The following is a 15107-nucleotide window of genomic DNA, read 5'->3' as shown; positions in this document are numbered from 1 at the left end:
ATGTAGTTCCCACTCCACACATACAGTCCTGGTTTTTGGCTGGGTAGCGAACGGACAGCATCTATGAAATAGGCACTTATTCCCCTTTCACACAGAAAATTTAATTACCAGGTCAAACATTTCTCCCCACTAAGTTGCGGTTCAACACAGGTCCTTTTCTTGTGTGTCAACCCAGGTCGAAATTCCCAGGTTTTCAACCCTAGTTTTTACCCGGGTTGATACTTTCACACAGAAGAAATACCTCTGTTGATCAGCAAATTACAGGGTAGAAATGTTTGACCTGGTCATTTGTTTTCCCTATGTAAAAAGGGGTCAGACTGGGACTGACAAAATGACCCAGCATTCAAATGCCAGGTAAAAGCTTGGATTTACAGTAATTTTTTTACCCTACACAATAAGGCAGACTAAGTTTTTAGTTTGTCACTACAGATCATCTAATATTCAGCTATTATTAACCCTTTATTGGTCACATTACCTTCATACTTGAATAGGAAATATTTTTCCTTGTGGCTGCAGTACTCCAGTCTCTCCACCAGATAGTAATGGTCGGTCTAATGTTGCCAAATGAAAGACGTAAGATGGCATTAAAAAATTCCTGACGTAGCTGTAGCCCTTTGGCAACAATATCGATAAAAGGTTAAAATATGTATTATTATTACCGTATATAGTACTTATTTTTTTGACTACATCATTTTTGTTCTGATTCCAGAGCATATCTCCAAAAATCGCTACTCACCGATTTCAGGAGATCTTCGTATGCGTGAGCACTTAAACTGCGTTCTCTCTCCTCTGTGACAGGGTTGCGACCAACCATTCAGGGGCGGCAACAAACTATGTTGTGTGAGCGTTCTGGACACTGCACACATGTCCGGACTGCTCGAGGGGAGTTTTGCAGTGTCTGCGTGACGTCACATGCAGCCGGTGTGACCCGAAAATTGGTTGGCCTGTGCCTGGCGTCTCAGCTAGGGGGCAGCCGGGATGTCCGGGCACACCGTGGGGCTGGACCCTGCGAGCGGGTTGTAGTTTTGCAAGGATTCTGCATCAGGCCCATTGTTATGACATAACAATAATAATAGCAATAATCATTCCTGCAGGGGGCTGTCATAGTTCAATTAGAATGGAAGTCCTTGAGATACATACATGTGTTTAGCACATATTACGGACACCTTTCCTTTAGGAATGCTGGCAGGCTGTCATATTTACTTTCTATTGACACTTCATGCTTGCTCTTTCTTGGCCTTTCTTGTCAGCATTTGTCTCTGCAATTTGGGGCCTCACACCTGTGAAATCAGGTGCTAGAGGCAGTGGCACCAGCATAATATAGGGCCCGGTGTGTGATCATCTTTATTATGTAAGATGTGAGGCTTGTCATTCTTCCTGTTTAATGATACCCCGCACAGATAACCTTTCTGCTGGGTCACTGCTCCCATTTTCACTCTTCCAGAGAAAACAGCCACCTGCAATCTTGTCATAGAATAGAATAGAATCAACTTTATTGGCCATGTATGCTTGCGCACACTAGGAATTTTTTGTGGCTTTACAGTGCAGCATCAAGCAGGGATGAAGGGGGGGGGGGGGGGAAGGCATTACATACATTACATTAAGACATTACATGTAGGGAACACATGCCCACCGAGTTGCACAGCGCCTAGGCAGCCATCAGCAGCACCACTGGTCACTGCTACAGCCAGGTAGGTAACATTAAGTACAGTTATCACACAGGGAACACATACCCACCGAGCTGAACAGTGCCTAGGCAGCCATCAGCGGCGCCACTAGCGGCGTCATCTCTGCTGGGTTATGTAATAGGATTTATGAATGTGTAATACTGTGGCATGTTTATTTATTTTCCATTTAGTTTCCATGTATTGATATGATATAAATTGGTTCATATATTATTGTTTTATTATAAAAAAAGATAATTAGGCAAGATTTCTGAGTTGCTTGTTTCTGATGCTTCTGTCGCATTGCCGTGCAAATAATAATACAAAGGATATCACAATGATTGCTGTACATATGTAAAGCAGTAATGCAGGAAATTGCACATACTTCATGTCACTGGCTGGTTTGTGGCCAATTTTCTGCAGTAATACTATTTTTATTAGTAAATAACTTCTCACACTGTGTCCATAGCCATCCAGTTGTAAGTCGCGTTTCCTGACTTCTGACAGTTTGATCAACTAATTAGTGTCAGCAAGGAATGAATGCTAAATCCGTGTGGAATGCATCTATGTGAGGGGGCTGTCACTGGTTCAGTGCTATGGTAAAGGAATAGACCGATTTTCACAAAATAAGATGTTTAGCTAGTTATAGTGCAATGTTTTCATCACTGTCGTTTTAGCTATTTTATTAGGTTAAAAAGAGGTTGGTGTCATTATATTTTTTAATCGCCCAGATGTAGAATTCAATCCGTGTACTGTGCCAAAGTACAAAGTAATTAAATATACAGTACATATTCAAATGCAGTATGGTGGATATATGTCTAAAGGTGATTTCTACCTTTCACACAATGAGGTCTGAAGCAGGGTACACATTAGACAATATTTTAAACAATATTCATGATAGCAATAAAGTTAACATTTTCATGCATATTGTTGAGTGTGTACACGCTATATCATTAACGATGCGTGCTCATTATCAACCCCTTCTGTCGACTTACATGTATTAAAATCCTGACATTATCATCAACGACCGCATGCTCCTGGATGTGGCCACTGAATGATATTGTGTATGTGTATGCACTATATCGGCAAAATCTGATGTGTACCCCGCTTTAATCTGACATCTTATCAGTTATCACTTTTTATTAGATTTTGCTACCAGGCAGCATCCTGTTGTCACTGGCACCACTTGGAAACCAGTCACACTATGGCTGTGATCGGTGCACCAATGTGGTGTTCCCCAATGTGGGAGGATATTATTGCCCAACCAGACTACTTCATCATAAATTGAATCTGCTTGGACTTCTGTGTAGTGTCACACACAATGAGAAAGAATGCAAGTGCGCCATTCAAGCATTACTAATTAGAATTGTAATACTGTATATTTAGTAAGTTTTTGGGGGATTTTTGTTTTGTTATGGATTAACCAATCATGTCTAGGTAACCTCATCATTGGGTTAATCCCTAACATGTTAGGGAATTACCCAATAAATAGTACTAGCTAAAACGTGATTAATTGGTAATAGGAAGCAGCAGGGTACTGAATTGTAATATGGAAGCAGACTGCTGATCAGTGATTGGGAAGCAGGATGCTGGTTGGTATTAGGAAATCTGCCTAACCTATGGTTTAGAAGCTACAGAGATATCCTCACTATTTTATTTTATGTTTTAACATTGTATGTTGGTAGTGGAATTCATTAAACTTCGGTTTGACCTATACTGCATGGTCTCAAAGAAACCTTTATAGGACTACCAAGCTGCGTTTATCAGTAAGTTGGGGTACGCACTATACACTCCTTGTTGGTGTTTTAAAGATACCTTTATGGGAAAGATCGACACTTGTACACTGTGAGTTGGGATACGATTCCATTAAAGATACCTTGATAGGTTTTATTACATCAACATTGATGTGAGTTGGGTAAGCAAATCTTTCCCTGCGTTCATCTGGTGTAAGGAAAAATCTGCACAGTCCCTATACATCTGCACTGGTGTAGAATGAAGTCTATGGCTTATGTGGACGTATTACACTATATACGGTCTTGTATGTTTTTTTACATGGACAATTACATATGAAAAATTCTTCTGTGAGGATCCACCAGCATATTCCCTGACGTATATTCTGAATATCATATACCATAAGGGATGTAACAGTCTGTTATTCTGTTATTTAAGCACTTTTATTGTCTCCACCTGAATTGGTTCCTCAGTGACATACTCACATGGCCCAAATGCTTAGGGGCCAGCAGGAGCTACTACCCTGATACCTACTAATTGTTAGTGGATGAGTAATTGAAAACCTATAATAGCTTTCGGAATTTTTGCATAGTCCCATGGCCATTATACCACCTGACTTATTCATTAGGGGAGCAAAATGAGGCTCAGGCCGACAAGGACAACAACAGTGAAAGTGACAAGACCTTCAGATGGTGCTGTCATATGACTAACATGAGGCTCATTGAACACAGGCTTGGGAGAGGGAAACCTTTTTCTAGTTCTGTAGTGTTTTCTGTAGTAGACTTTTTTCCCAGCCATTCCCTAGAGGGCATACTGACATAAGTCTATTAGTGTTCACATTGTCAGGGTCAAGAGAGAGGTCAATGATGCATTTTCTTAGGGAGGGTTACGGCTTATACACCCCAAGGTGCATACAGACTGTCAGTCATCTGCTGAGCTCTGAATTGTCATATAAGCAGCATCCATCCTCACAAAGATAATAATGCGCTGATTGCTGGGATGGGAAACCTGTTCACCCAGTAATACAATAATTGTTACTTTACCGCACTCTGAAGGATAACTTGTTGTATACAGCAAATTATGTTCTTCTCAGAAAGCTGATGTTATGTTTTACATGTTATATTATATAATGGATAAATAATACCAGAACTCTGTGCCTAATTCAGCTTAATTGCAAAACTACAACTCCCGGTGGCAGCATGTGTGTGTGTGTGTGGGGGGGTAGTTATTGTTTAACCTTTTTGCGAATCCTTTGTCATATTGGCAAGCTACAGCCGTGGCGTAAGTTCATCCCAGTTGCCCAGAGGCAAGATAAATATTGGTGCCCCACACACACAAACACACACCACCTTCTTTAAATATATGTATGCATGTGTGTATGTATGTATTCATGTATGTTATGTATATTTTTTTTAAATAAAGAGACTGTGATGTATATGATCCTGCTGGGAGGGGGAGTCATCCTCAGAAGTGATATTAACGGCTTTCAATTAACTGATTTAAACTTGCAGGGGAGGAGAGGTTCCCCCTTGGGAGCAGGAGCCCAACGGCAGATGGCTCCATTGCCTCCCAGAGTTACGCCTCTGATCAACAGTGTGATAACGGATGTTGGTAACAATGTAATTTATCCATGATTGCCTGTTAGGACAGTCAATTACATACACTTGGTTTAACACAAGATGTTAATTCAAATGTGATATTGAATGTAATTTGATGCCAATAAATCATAAAAACCAACGTGTGCAAAATTAAAGTGAAATAAATGTATTAATATATAATTTTAGAGAATAGGGAAATGTACCATTCACCAGCTCCTGGCACCACTACTGTGAAAGAGGTGCACTATTTAGTGCTACAAAGTAAATTCAAGGCAATGGGTGTCATAGGTTTCTATCCTATATAACCCTGCTCAGCCTTGTGAAGTCAGATGCAGTACGTGAGACTGCACTGGCATCCCTGTAGTAGGCATTCCCATTGGGAAGTGTTTACTCCCTCTGGGACTGCAAGTCTGGGCTGCGATAGGCAGAGAGCTGGCTTCCTTTAGGAAGCCACTCCCTGCCTTACCGTGCTGCCCTAGCTGGCTTCTATGGGCTGCAGCCAATGCAGCCCATAGAAGCCAGGATCTGCACTTGTGCAGTAACGTTGCCAATACTGAGCATGCGCCGGGCCTGGCACCTGTCACCTGCATTGTCTAGGCACCAAGACCCTGGACAGCAGTGGGGGAGACCCAGCAGGACAACAGCCCACCTTCTACAGTCAGGGAGGAGCCTCCGCTGGTAATAATGATACAAAGGTGCAGGACATCTTGGATACCTGTTGCCTGTACACAGTTTTTTGCAGCCAAATGAGGATGAGGATGTCGCCTATCACATGGAATAGTCACATTACTCAGGCATGATACTGATATCTATCTTGGTGCATATTGGAAAATCATGAAAAAGAATAAACCGAATATTCTTTCACAGGAGGCAGGGACACAGCTGGACTCGGTGGAAAGGGAGGTCCATACCGCCTAGATGCAGGACACAAAGTCCACCAGGTGTCCCAAGCTGAAAAAGATGCTGTCCCTGAGGAAGTGAAAAGAGCTGCTAGAGAAATGGCCGAGAAGGCTTTTAAGCAGAGGTAACATACAATAATAAAAGTACACCAAACTTTATTCTGCATTAGTCATTTCTGATATATGTCTACAGTGCAAAGCTCCTATGTCAATATTATACAAAGATAGCAATTAACGTCAAGGTGTCTGCATGGGGATCATTTTCTGCTTGAATTGCTACTGACAATTATTTGTTTACATGCTGGGCTAATGTTAGACACATATGTCAGGTTAATGAAGTGCAACAAATACAAAGTGCTTTTAGATGGGAAATTATGTTGATGATTCATTTTTGCATTTGTTCCCTGACTTTCAGCACTTTCTACAACCTGACATACAGCCATGGTACAAAGCAGTTCCCATTTGTACTGAGTTTAGAAATAAACGAGAAATAAAAAAAAAAAAACACATTCATATAATTCCTAGTTTGTATTTGCTTAAGCAGATCTTGGTTAGATAGTTTGTGTGGGGCCTGTCCATCCAAAAGTTTATTTGTAATTGGTCAAATGGGCAAAACATGGGGCTATGGCATTGAGAGCCAAGTCATTTTGTGGTTATAGCTCATAGTAAAAATAAACTATAAATCGCTGCTTTGTTGCCAGATTCAGTTTAAGGGGAGAATTCAGTTTGGCGTGGTCATTTAAATTGCAAAAACGAATGTTTGCATTTAGTAGCCGTTAGGCACCCAAGGTGCAGGCTTCTGTGCTTGCTCTTCCCTATGGCGGCAACATTCCATTTACATTTTATTTATGATATTTGCACCACCAGAGATTTTTCAGACACAGGTTTGCCTTTCCTGTAAGTGTGAATCAGGCGCATGCATCTACGGTATACGTTCAGTAGGTTGTCACTGAAAAGGTTGACATGAATTAGGTCAACCCCTGAAGGTCAACAAACTCAAAAGGCTGACATGGCTTTAGGTCAAGAATGTCATTAAGTCGACACAAACATAAGGTCGACATGTGGTATTCACTTTTGTTTTGAGCTGACGTGCTGACATGCAGTATTTCACTAGGGCATGGAGGGAGATTATAATAGTGTGCAGAGCATAGCGAGGCACCGTGCCCGAAGCATGGCGAGGGCAGAAATGCACCGATACGGTATCCATGTTGACTGTGTCGACATTCGGGTCAAAAAGAAAGGTACAAAACCCTTGTTGACCTTTTGACTGACAATTTTCCCAATGTCTATCTAATGCTTGTGTTGACCTAATGGCCCTTTCGACCTAAAGCCATGTCGTCCTTTTGAGTGTGTCGACCTTCAGTGATCGATCTAATGCATGTCGGCCTTCCTGTGGTCATGGTAATGATCCACACCCATATGTACACATCCATGACACTCCCATGTGTGCTTCTTTTGCCTATTTCATGCCAGTCTCGCTTCACACAAGATGTGGCACACACACACCTAGTTGTGACTTCAGCCACATCATGCTGCGCACACACAAATACACATATATATATTAGTAAGCCCACTCGTAGCAAATGCTTCGGAACCTAGTCTGCTTTTAGTCTGTGTTTTTGAATGTGTGGGGGAGAAAGATGTAGTTTCACTCGCTGCCAACAGATGGCAGTGTTTCGGAGACACACAATCAGATGCTAGACATATGTACTGTATATATAGAGAACGAGAGAGAGAGAGAGAGAGAGAGAGAAAATGTATTTATCTATAACACAGACATATATACTCATTGTGTAATGGTTAGAATTAATGCCTCACAGTAATGGGTTCGATTCCCACCATGGCTCTAACTGCAATGAATCGGAATATTTCCACCTTGTTCGCCTGGGTTTCCTCCCACAATCGGAAAATATAATTGGCTCCCAAGAAAATGAACCCTAGCATGAATGTGTGGCCAATGGCCAAATTGGGGCAGGAAGAGTTATGGGTAGTAGGGGCAAGGCAAGTATACTTATGGGATACCTTTCGGGTTTCCCACCATTAGAATGCTGCAATCCGTATTCTGACCGCCGGCATCCCGCCTGCCAGTCATCGGTATGTATTCTTGTATATGTATTTGTTCCTTTAATATTTTTGTTTTGTTTTTTGCATTCTTCTTTTCAATTAAAATGTATACAAGCTCTTTAAGCATTTGTATATGTTAATAATCCATTTTCTTTACATTGTTTTTAGGTTAAAGGAAATTCAGATGAGTGATTATGATGCGACTACATATGAACGTTTCTCAAGAGCTGTCCGCAGACATGTCCAGTCTCTGCGAGTTATATTGGACAGCCTGCAGGTAATCTGTTACTTAACGTTGATCTATATATAGAGTTCAGTAAAATGTGACAAGGAAATTGGTCTGGAAAGTCTTTATTGCCCATGGTCATGTACCGCTATGTGTATCTCAGAAGAATGTCTACGTGAAATTGAACACACATGTTATCAGGTCTATGTGTTATGATGCGGAATATAACAATGCATTTTTATGATATAATAGAGCTTTAAACTTGGCAACCAACATTATTTTAATTTTGTAATGTTGTTTATATTTAGAAACATCACACAAAGTACAAAGCACGCACATAAAATAAAAATCAATACAACAACAGACATTTCTTATAAAAATTATGGAAAAGGTCATGTAGATATGTAGACATAAAGGGTGACATTTAATGGGATGAGATATCCCGACTTTTGCGATTTTTAGTCAAACAACGTCCAAATTTGCACATTTTTAGAAATCGCTAACTTAACAGGATGCGAATTGCTGTAAAAATCCCACTTTTTGGCGTGAAAATCTCTCTCATCTGTTGATTTCAACACACTTCAACTTGCAAATTTAATAGGAGGTGATATTGGGAAAACTAGTGCGATCTGTGCATGGTTCTGTGCATAACAATGTGTAAAAGTACATTTTAAAAAAACGGAGCGGGGTCCCCCTTCCTGAGCCCCAGGCTCAAAGCCCGGTCCTGGTTTAAAAAATCACGGGGCAAGCCACTAGGGGTCCCTTGGATTTTTCAAAACCAGCACCAGGCTTAAGAGCCAGTTCTGATTCACAAAATACTTGTTTTGTTCCCCGTATTTCAAGAACCAGCATCAGGCCCAACCAGCCAGCAGGGTAATGCCACAGCTGTGGGAGAGTTTTTATACAAGTCCTCCGGCCAAAGCATTCACTCCCTGACCAGTCAGCCTGGGCAGGGATCCTGGTGTAGGGGGGAACTAATGAAGGGGTCCCCCCTCTAGAATTTACCTGCCCAGGCTGTCCCCGGTGCCCTTGTGCGGTAGGCACTGGGCTGATGTTTGTGTAAAAAATAGAACAAACTATTGTGTATTGTTGTGGAACAACAAGTCCCAGCAAGTCTGCACCGCATACAGAGACTTGGAGAACCACAAGTACAAGCACGCGGGGCATTAAAGGGCCCGCTGAGGCTTGTAGTTCCATAACAGTACAAATAGTGGGGGAAAAACCACAGACACATACGAACAGTAAAACTTTTATTACATGCTACAATCATCCACTCATACATTACATATGGGTCCACCGATGGCCTGTCCTCTTGTCTATGTAGAATCCATTTGGGTTTTTCTGGAAAGAAATCATACTCATGCGCTCGCTGTCTTCTGTGGTTCTCCGGGAATGCTGTACACAAACTGTGCTCTTCTGTTTACATCTGTGGTTCTGCTCACAGCCCAAGTGTTAGGTCCGCCCACCAGCCAATCATGATCGGAGAAATTCTTGCTGGTGGGCGGGATACCGCCTCTGGCATTCTCATTGATGTCGAGATTCCGTCACTGGTCTCCAGATGGTAATCGGGATGCCAGCATCCCCACTATTGCGGTATGAAATTCCAACTATTGCCAGGAGACCAGCACCAGAATTCCAAAATGAATGAGGATGCTGGCACCGGAATCCTGATGGCTGAGATCAGAGCTGGATTAGGTGGGGGGGCAGTACCCCTGGGCCCCACTTTTTGGAAGGGCCACTCGCCACATATTGGATCTCTCCTATGATCTGATCTGTGGCACTGCATGCGCTCCTCGCTCCCCTGACAGCAGTGGCTGCTAGAAGATTACAGAAGAGCAGGACAGCTGAGTGACGGCTCACTAATTGGCTGGGCATGCAGCCAGTCACTGAGCGTTAGCAAGTGACTCAGGGGGATTGAGTGCAGGCCATGGGGTGAGGGAGAGCATCAGTGTTATAGAGCATAGGCTTCAGGGTGAAGGATTGCGTCAGTGTGATAGAATGCAAGCCACAGGGTGAGGTATTGCGTCAGTGTGATAGAATGTAGGCTGCAGGGTGAGGGAGGGCATCAGTGTGATAGAGCGCAGGCTGCAGGGTGATGGAGTGCGTCAGGGTGATAGAATGCAGGCCGCAGGGTGATGGATTGCGTCAGTGTGATAGAGCGCAGGCCACAGGGTGAGGGGAGTGCATCAGTGTGATAGAGCGCATGCAGCAGGGTGAGGGAGAGCCTCAGGGTGAGAGTGCAGGCCGCAGGGTGAGGGAGAGCATCAGGGTGAGAGTGCTGGCCATGGGGTGAGGGAGGGCGTCAGTGTGATAGAGCGCAGGCTGCAGGGTAAGGGGACCCTCCGTGCGAAAAAACCTGTCCGCAAGAGTACGGTCATTGTGGGTGGCATGGGGGCGTTTTTAGGGGAGCGGGCGGAATAATGAGGAAAACTGGGCGTAAACATGGGCGTACACGGGGGTGTGCACCAAAAATGTACGGTGCTACAACCGCTCGATCGGCGAATGCACCATGCATTTTGGCCCAAAAACAGGCGGACGCCAAAGATAGCTCCAGACCACCCCTAGAGATACCGTATGAGAGCGGACGCCTGGGTCTGCTAATTAACGCTGATTACTTCACCTGAATGTAATAAGCAATGCTGCAGCTTACTAAGTGAAAACCATGATTTCACTACCTGCAAGCCACAGACAGCCCTCAAACACATTGGAAGCATATCTTTCTACACTTCTCTACATGTAAAGGTTGTTTTAATTTTAGGTAAGATTCATTCTAAGACCTGCTTATATATGTCAAGGTAGTTATTTTATAACCATCTACACCCATTCAGTAAGTGTTTTTGTATACTTTAAAAAGCAGGACACTCAATTCACAGAAGTCGACATGTGTCAACTTTTTCACTGTAACACCAACAGAACTTTATTTAAAAGTAAAACCAATGTGGGGACACATAGATAGTGATTAAATTGCAACATTAGAACATAATAAATATACATGTAATGAGGGTTAAAATGTTGTTTTATTAGGGTGTTTATTAAGGTAGAACATTGAGTTAATAGAAAACAATTATAGAATAACAGTTAGAATAATTAATTAATTGTCTTAATTATAGTTCAAAGGCAAGATTTGCAGTGCCATATATGTGAAGGATATGCCACCGTGCACGGACGTACTCTCACGATCGGTGACACACACTGAGTTTTCCATTGAAAAAAGGCGAGACCTGTCCATGCAATGTGGCGTACGCTCAGATATACGGAAGATGTTGGTGTGAAAACGGACGAGACCCGTCCGTATACGGTGGCGTACGCTCTGTTGTACACCAGTTAACAGTGTCTAAGAGGAGACCCGTCCGTATACGGTGGCGTATGCTCAAGTGTACGCCACTCCCCATTGGCGGTGTTTGTGACCGTCCGTATGCGGCTGTTCTGTGGGCGGACTTTCGCTCACCGTCCGCGTATGGGAAACGTATGGTGAAATGGACCGTACATACATTTCACCAACCTAACCAGAATAAGGCCCAGAGTGTAGGCCGCGGGGTAAGGCAGAGCGTCAATGTGATAGAGAACAAGGTGAGGGAGCACGGCAGTTTGATAGAGCGCAGGCTGCAGAAATAGGGCTGATCCCAGAAAGTTCCCAGGCTAGTTTTCCATCCTAATATAACCCTCCCTCTCTGCTCCACACTAATCCAGTAATGGGCACAGGGCGCTTACAGTTTATGTTCCAGCATAGGGGTTGGGGGCCCACAGCGATATCAGTGTATGGGGCCCCAATAATTCTGTTGCTGGCCCTGAGTGCAGGCTGCTGTGAAAAAGGAGTCGGGGATCCCTCGGCGTCTGGAGCAGGAGAGCGGAGCTGTGCTGCTTCGTGAGAGAAATGTACAGGCTCACTCTGCTGCTTTCTGTGTACAGCCTGTTTGCCAGCAACAGAGCAAAACTGTAAGGCAGGCTGTACTGAAAGGGTTTTTACTGCTTTCATTAAGTTTTAGGCTCTTGGGCTTTATATTAGACAGCACCTTAGGTGAATATTGTAGTTAATAATACTTTTAATCCTTAAGGCCCCCATTTTTAAGTACCCTGGGCCCCCCAAAGCCTTAATCGAGCTCCGGCTGAGATGCCAAACGTAAGTATGCCGAGGCGGATTAATGTTAGGTCAGGGAAGGGGGATTAGATTTAGGCACATGAGGGGGGGCTCTTTGTTTTGGTATGCCCTTAACCCAGCTTATTATGATAATGTTGTATATATATATATATATATATATATATATTCACAAAGTCCTGATTGTAAACCAGAGAGGGCACTCACCAATTTGCAGGTAAAATAGATGCTTTTTATTAGGAACGATAAATCATGGTCGACGTTTCGACCCCCGAAGGGTCTTTGTCAAGACAGGATATACTTTTCAATGTATCACCCAGGTAAGCCAAGCATACACTGAGTCTACCAAGGTGCCCCATATATACCATAGCCAATCAGGGAACAACACTCCCACTAGTTAATTAACCATCAGGTGCATAAAGCCATTCTGATAGGCTACAGTCATCAGACTGTGCCCGTATTGTGAATCAGCAACCAATCAACCTTCTAGCCATAAGATAATAAAAGCAGCCAGTCATCGTATATACAACAAACCACTGGGAAGGGGGAACAAGTTGTAGATATAAACTACCTTGACCGCCGAGATCGTGTGGAGACGCGATGAGCCGCGCTGTCACCAGTGTCCAGGGCCGCACGCTGTCACATACGGCACCCGGACCCGGAAGTATGCGCGTCAGCTGCGTTCCACCCGTCCCGGACGGCGGATTGGGTAGTGAATCCAGCTGACTTCAGTCACATGACTGGCGCCCATCCAATGTGGGTGCTTGCGGTCCAAATAGCATGTCAAGCTATGACCTCACGTAGCACTGTTACTATGGGGACGTATTTGTAAGAAGGACATCCGCATATGTAGTATTAACTACAATCTGTCTGGGTATATTAGGTCATCAAGTCAGTGTTATAGACGTGACTATGGCAAAGCGTCATCCAATATAAGTACGAACGAGACATACAAAAATAAAAAACAAACAACATATAACAAATGATCAAGGGTGAGTGCATCGCTCACTGGCCCATGTCAGAGCATCGCTGGATCTAGTAAAACATAGCCAGCACAGATAATGACAAATAAAAAGGTTACATAGAATCACCCATGCATACTACAAAAATCGGCACAGGAAGGGTTGCATAGATTCACACCAGAAATAGGGAATGGGGCATATAATATAATATAATATAAGGACAGCTATAATGATTAGGCTACGCCAGGTAAAGATAGGTGCACCAAGGCAGTATATATAGATATCACTTAAATAACAAGAGTGTTATACAAAATAATGCATCACATATAAGTTAAAAATCACACATGACACCGCACACGCCACGAAAGAAATTATGGCAAATGATAGGAGGTCATGTGTGCTGTGTCTACAGACCAGTTGCCAACCAGATAAATCACCTATTGCAAAAACACATTAAGGGGGTTATTCTCATTCAACCCATTGGGGTCGATGGTATTTAGTGTGAAGATCCAACGTGGTTCTTTCTTTTTGAGAAGTAATTCTCTGTTGCCACCTCTAAGAGGTTTGGGCACATGATCTATTAACATACACCGAAGAGATGATGTCTGATGTTTGAGTTTAAGAAAATGGCGGGCAACCGGTTTATCAGAATTACCGGTTTCGATGGCAGACCTTATAGACAGTCGATGGTTCGCCATCCGATCACGGAAATTTCGGGTCGTAAGTCCAATATAGTACAGTCCACAGGGACATGTGAGCATATAGATCACGTGGTCCATCGTGCATGTGAGTTTATGTTTAATTTTAATTTTCTTGCCAGAATGCGGGTGGGCAAAGAATGATCCAGTAAGCATCGCTCTACATGTGGTACATGATGTGCATTTGAAGCATCCAACCTTGTTGCTTCGGAGCCAGGTATCAGCAGTGGGAGATGGTTGTACAAGAGGGCGCATTAATAGTTGTCGCAAATTGGGTCCCCTCCTGTATGCACTCATAGGTGGTGGTGTCCGCTCCAATTTGAGTGCTGGGTCCGTAGTTAGTAAGGGCCAGTATTTCTTGATGACTTTATTTGCAGTATTAGAAGTATGGTCATACGTACTCACATATGTCATCCTTTCCATCTTTCGCTGATGTTGTTCAGGTCGATGACTCTCTGCATGTCGAGTGTATGCCTTTTTTATACATCTATCGACAGTAGTGGTGGTGTACCCTCTCTGGAGGAATCGGTCCCTCATTTCATTTATTTGTGCTGAGGCTTGTTCTTGAGATGAGTTAATCCTAAGTACCCTTAGGAATTGGGACACTGGGAGGCTCTCCTTAAGAGTCGTGGGGTGCTGGCTGGTTGCTCTGAGGAGGGTGTTACGATCAGTCTCTTTTTTATATAGAGTTGTCCCCAACCTATCTCCATCACGGTATAGGGTCACATCAAGGAAGTTAATCCTTGTTCTGTCAATATTGAATGTAAATTTGACTGGTTCATTTAGGGAATTAAGACATCCTATCATAGACTCAAACTCTGCCCTGGTGCCTGACCACACAATAAATATGTCATCTATATACCTGAAAAATTTCTGTATTTTGTCACCATAGGTAGTATAGATAAATTTATTCTCGAAAGCCGCCATATAGATATTGGCGTATGCCGGCGCGATATTACTCCCCATAGCAGTCCCATTGCATTGACCATAAAACTGGTTACTGTACACAAAATAATTTTTTGTCAAAATGATGTTAATTAGGGACAATAGGAACTCTATGGGTGGTCGCGTATGTGAAGACGCCATCAAACTTCTGCGGACTTCATCCATCCCAGCTGTATGGGGGATGATAGTATAAAGGGACTGTACGTCCATGGTTGCTAACCAAA

The 15107-nt window shown here is 43.2% G+C and overlaps 1 protein-coding gene across 1 annotated transcript in view; it reads left to right on the top strand.

Moving 5' to 3' along the window:
* LOC146057556 (von Willebrand factor A domain-containing protein 8-like) overlaps positions 1-15107 on the top strand; it is a 132625-nt gene that overhangs the window by 96190 nt on the left and 21328 nt on the right. The window contains exons 4-5 of the mRNA XM_083168924.1: positions 5861-6017; positions 8125-8233. Coding sequence (XP_083025050.1) covers positions 5861-6017; positions 8125-8233 — 266 coding nt within the window. The remainder of the gene's footprint in view (positions 1-5860; positions 6018-8124; positions 8234-15107) is intronic.

This window comes from Crinia signifera, chromosome 2 (assembly GCF_055691185.1).
Source record: "Crinia signifera chromosome 2, ASM5569118v1, whole genome shotgun sequence".
In the NCBI taxonomy this organism is placed as follows: domain Eukaryota; kingdom Metazoa; phylum Chordata; class Amphibia; order Anura; family Myobatrachidae; genus Crinia; species Crinia signifera.
The sequence above is the reverse complement of the archived record's forward strand: the minus strand, read 5'-3'. Positions and strand labels throughout refer to the sequence as shown.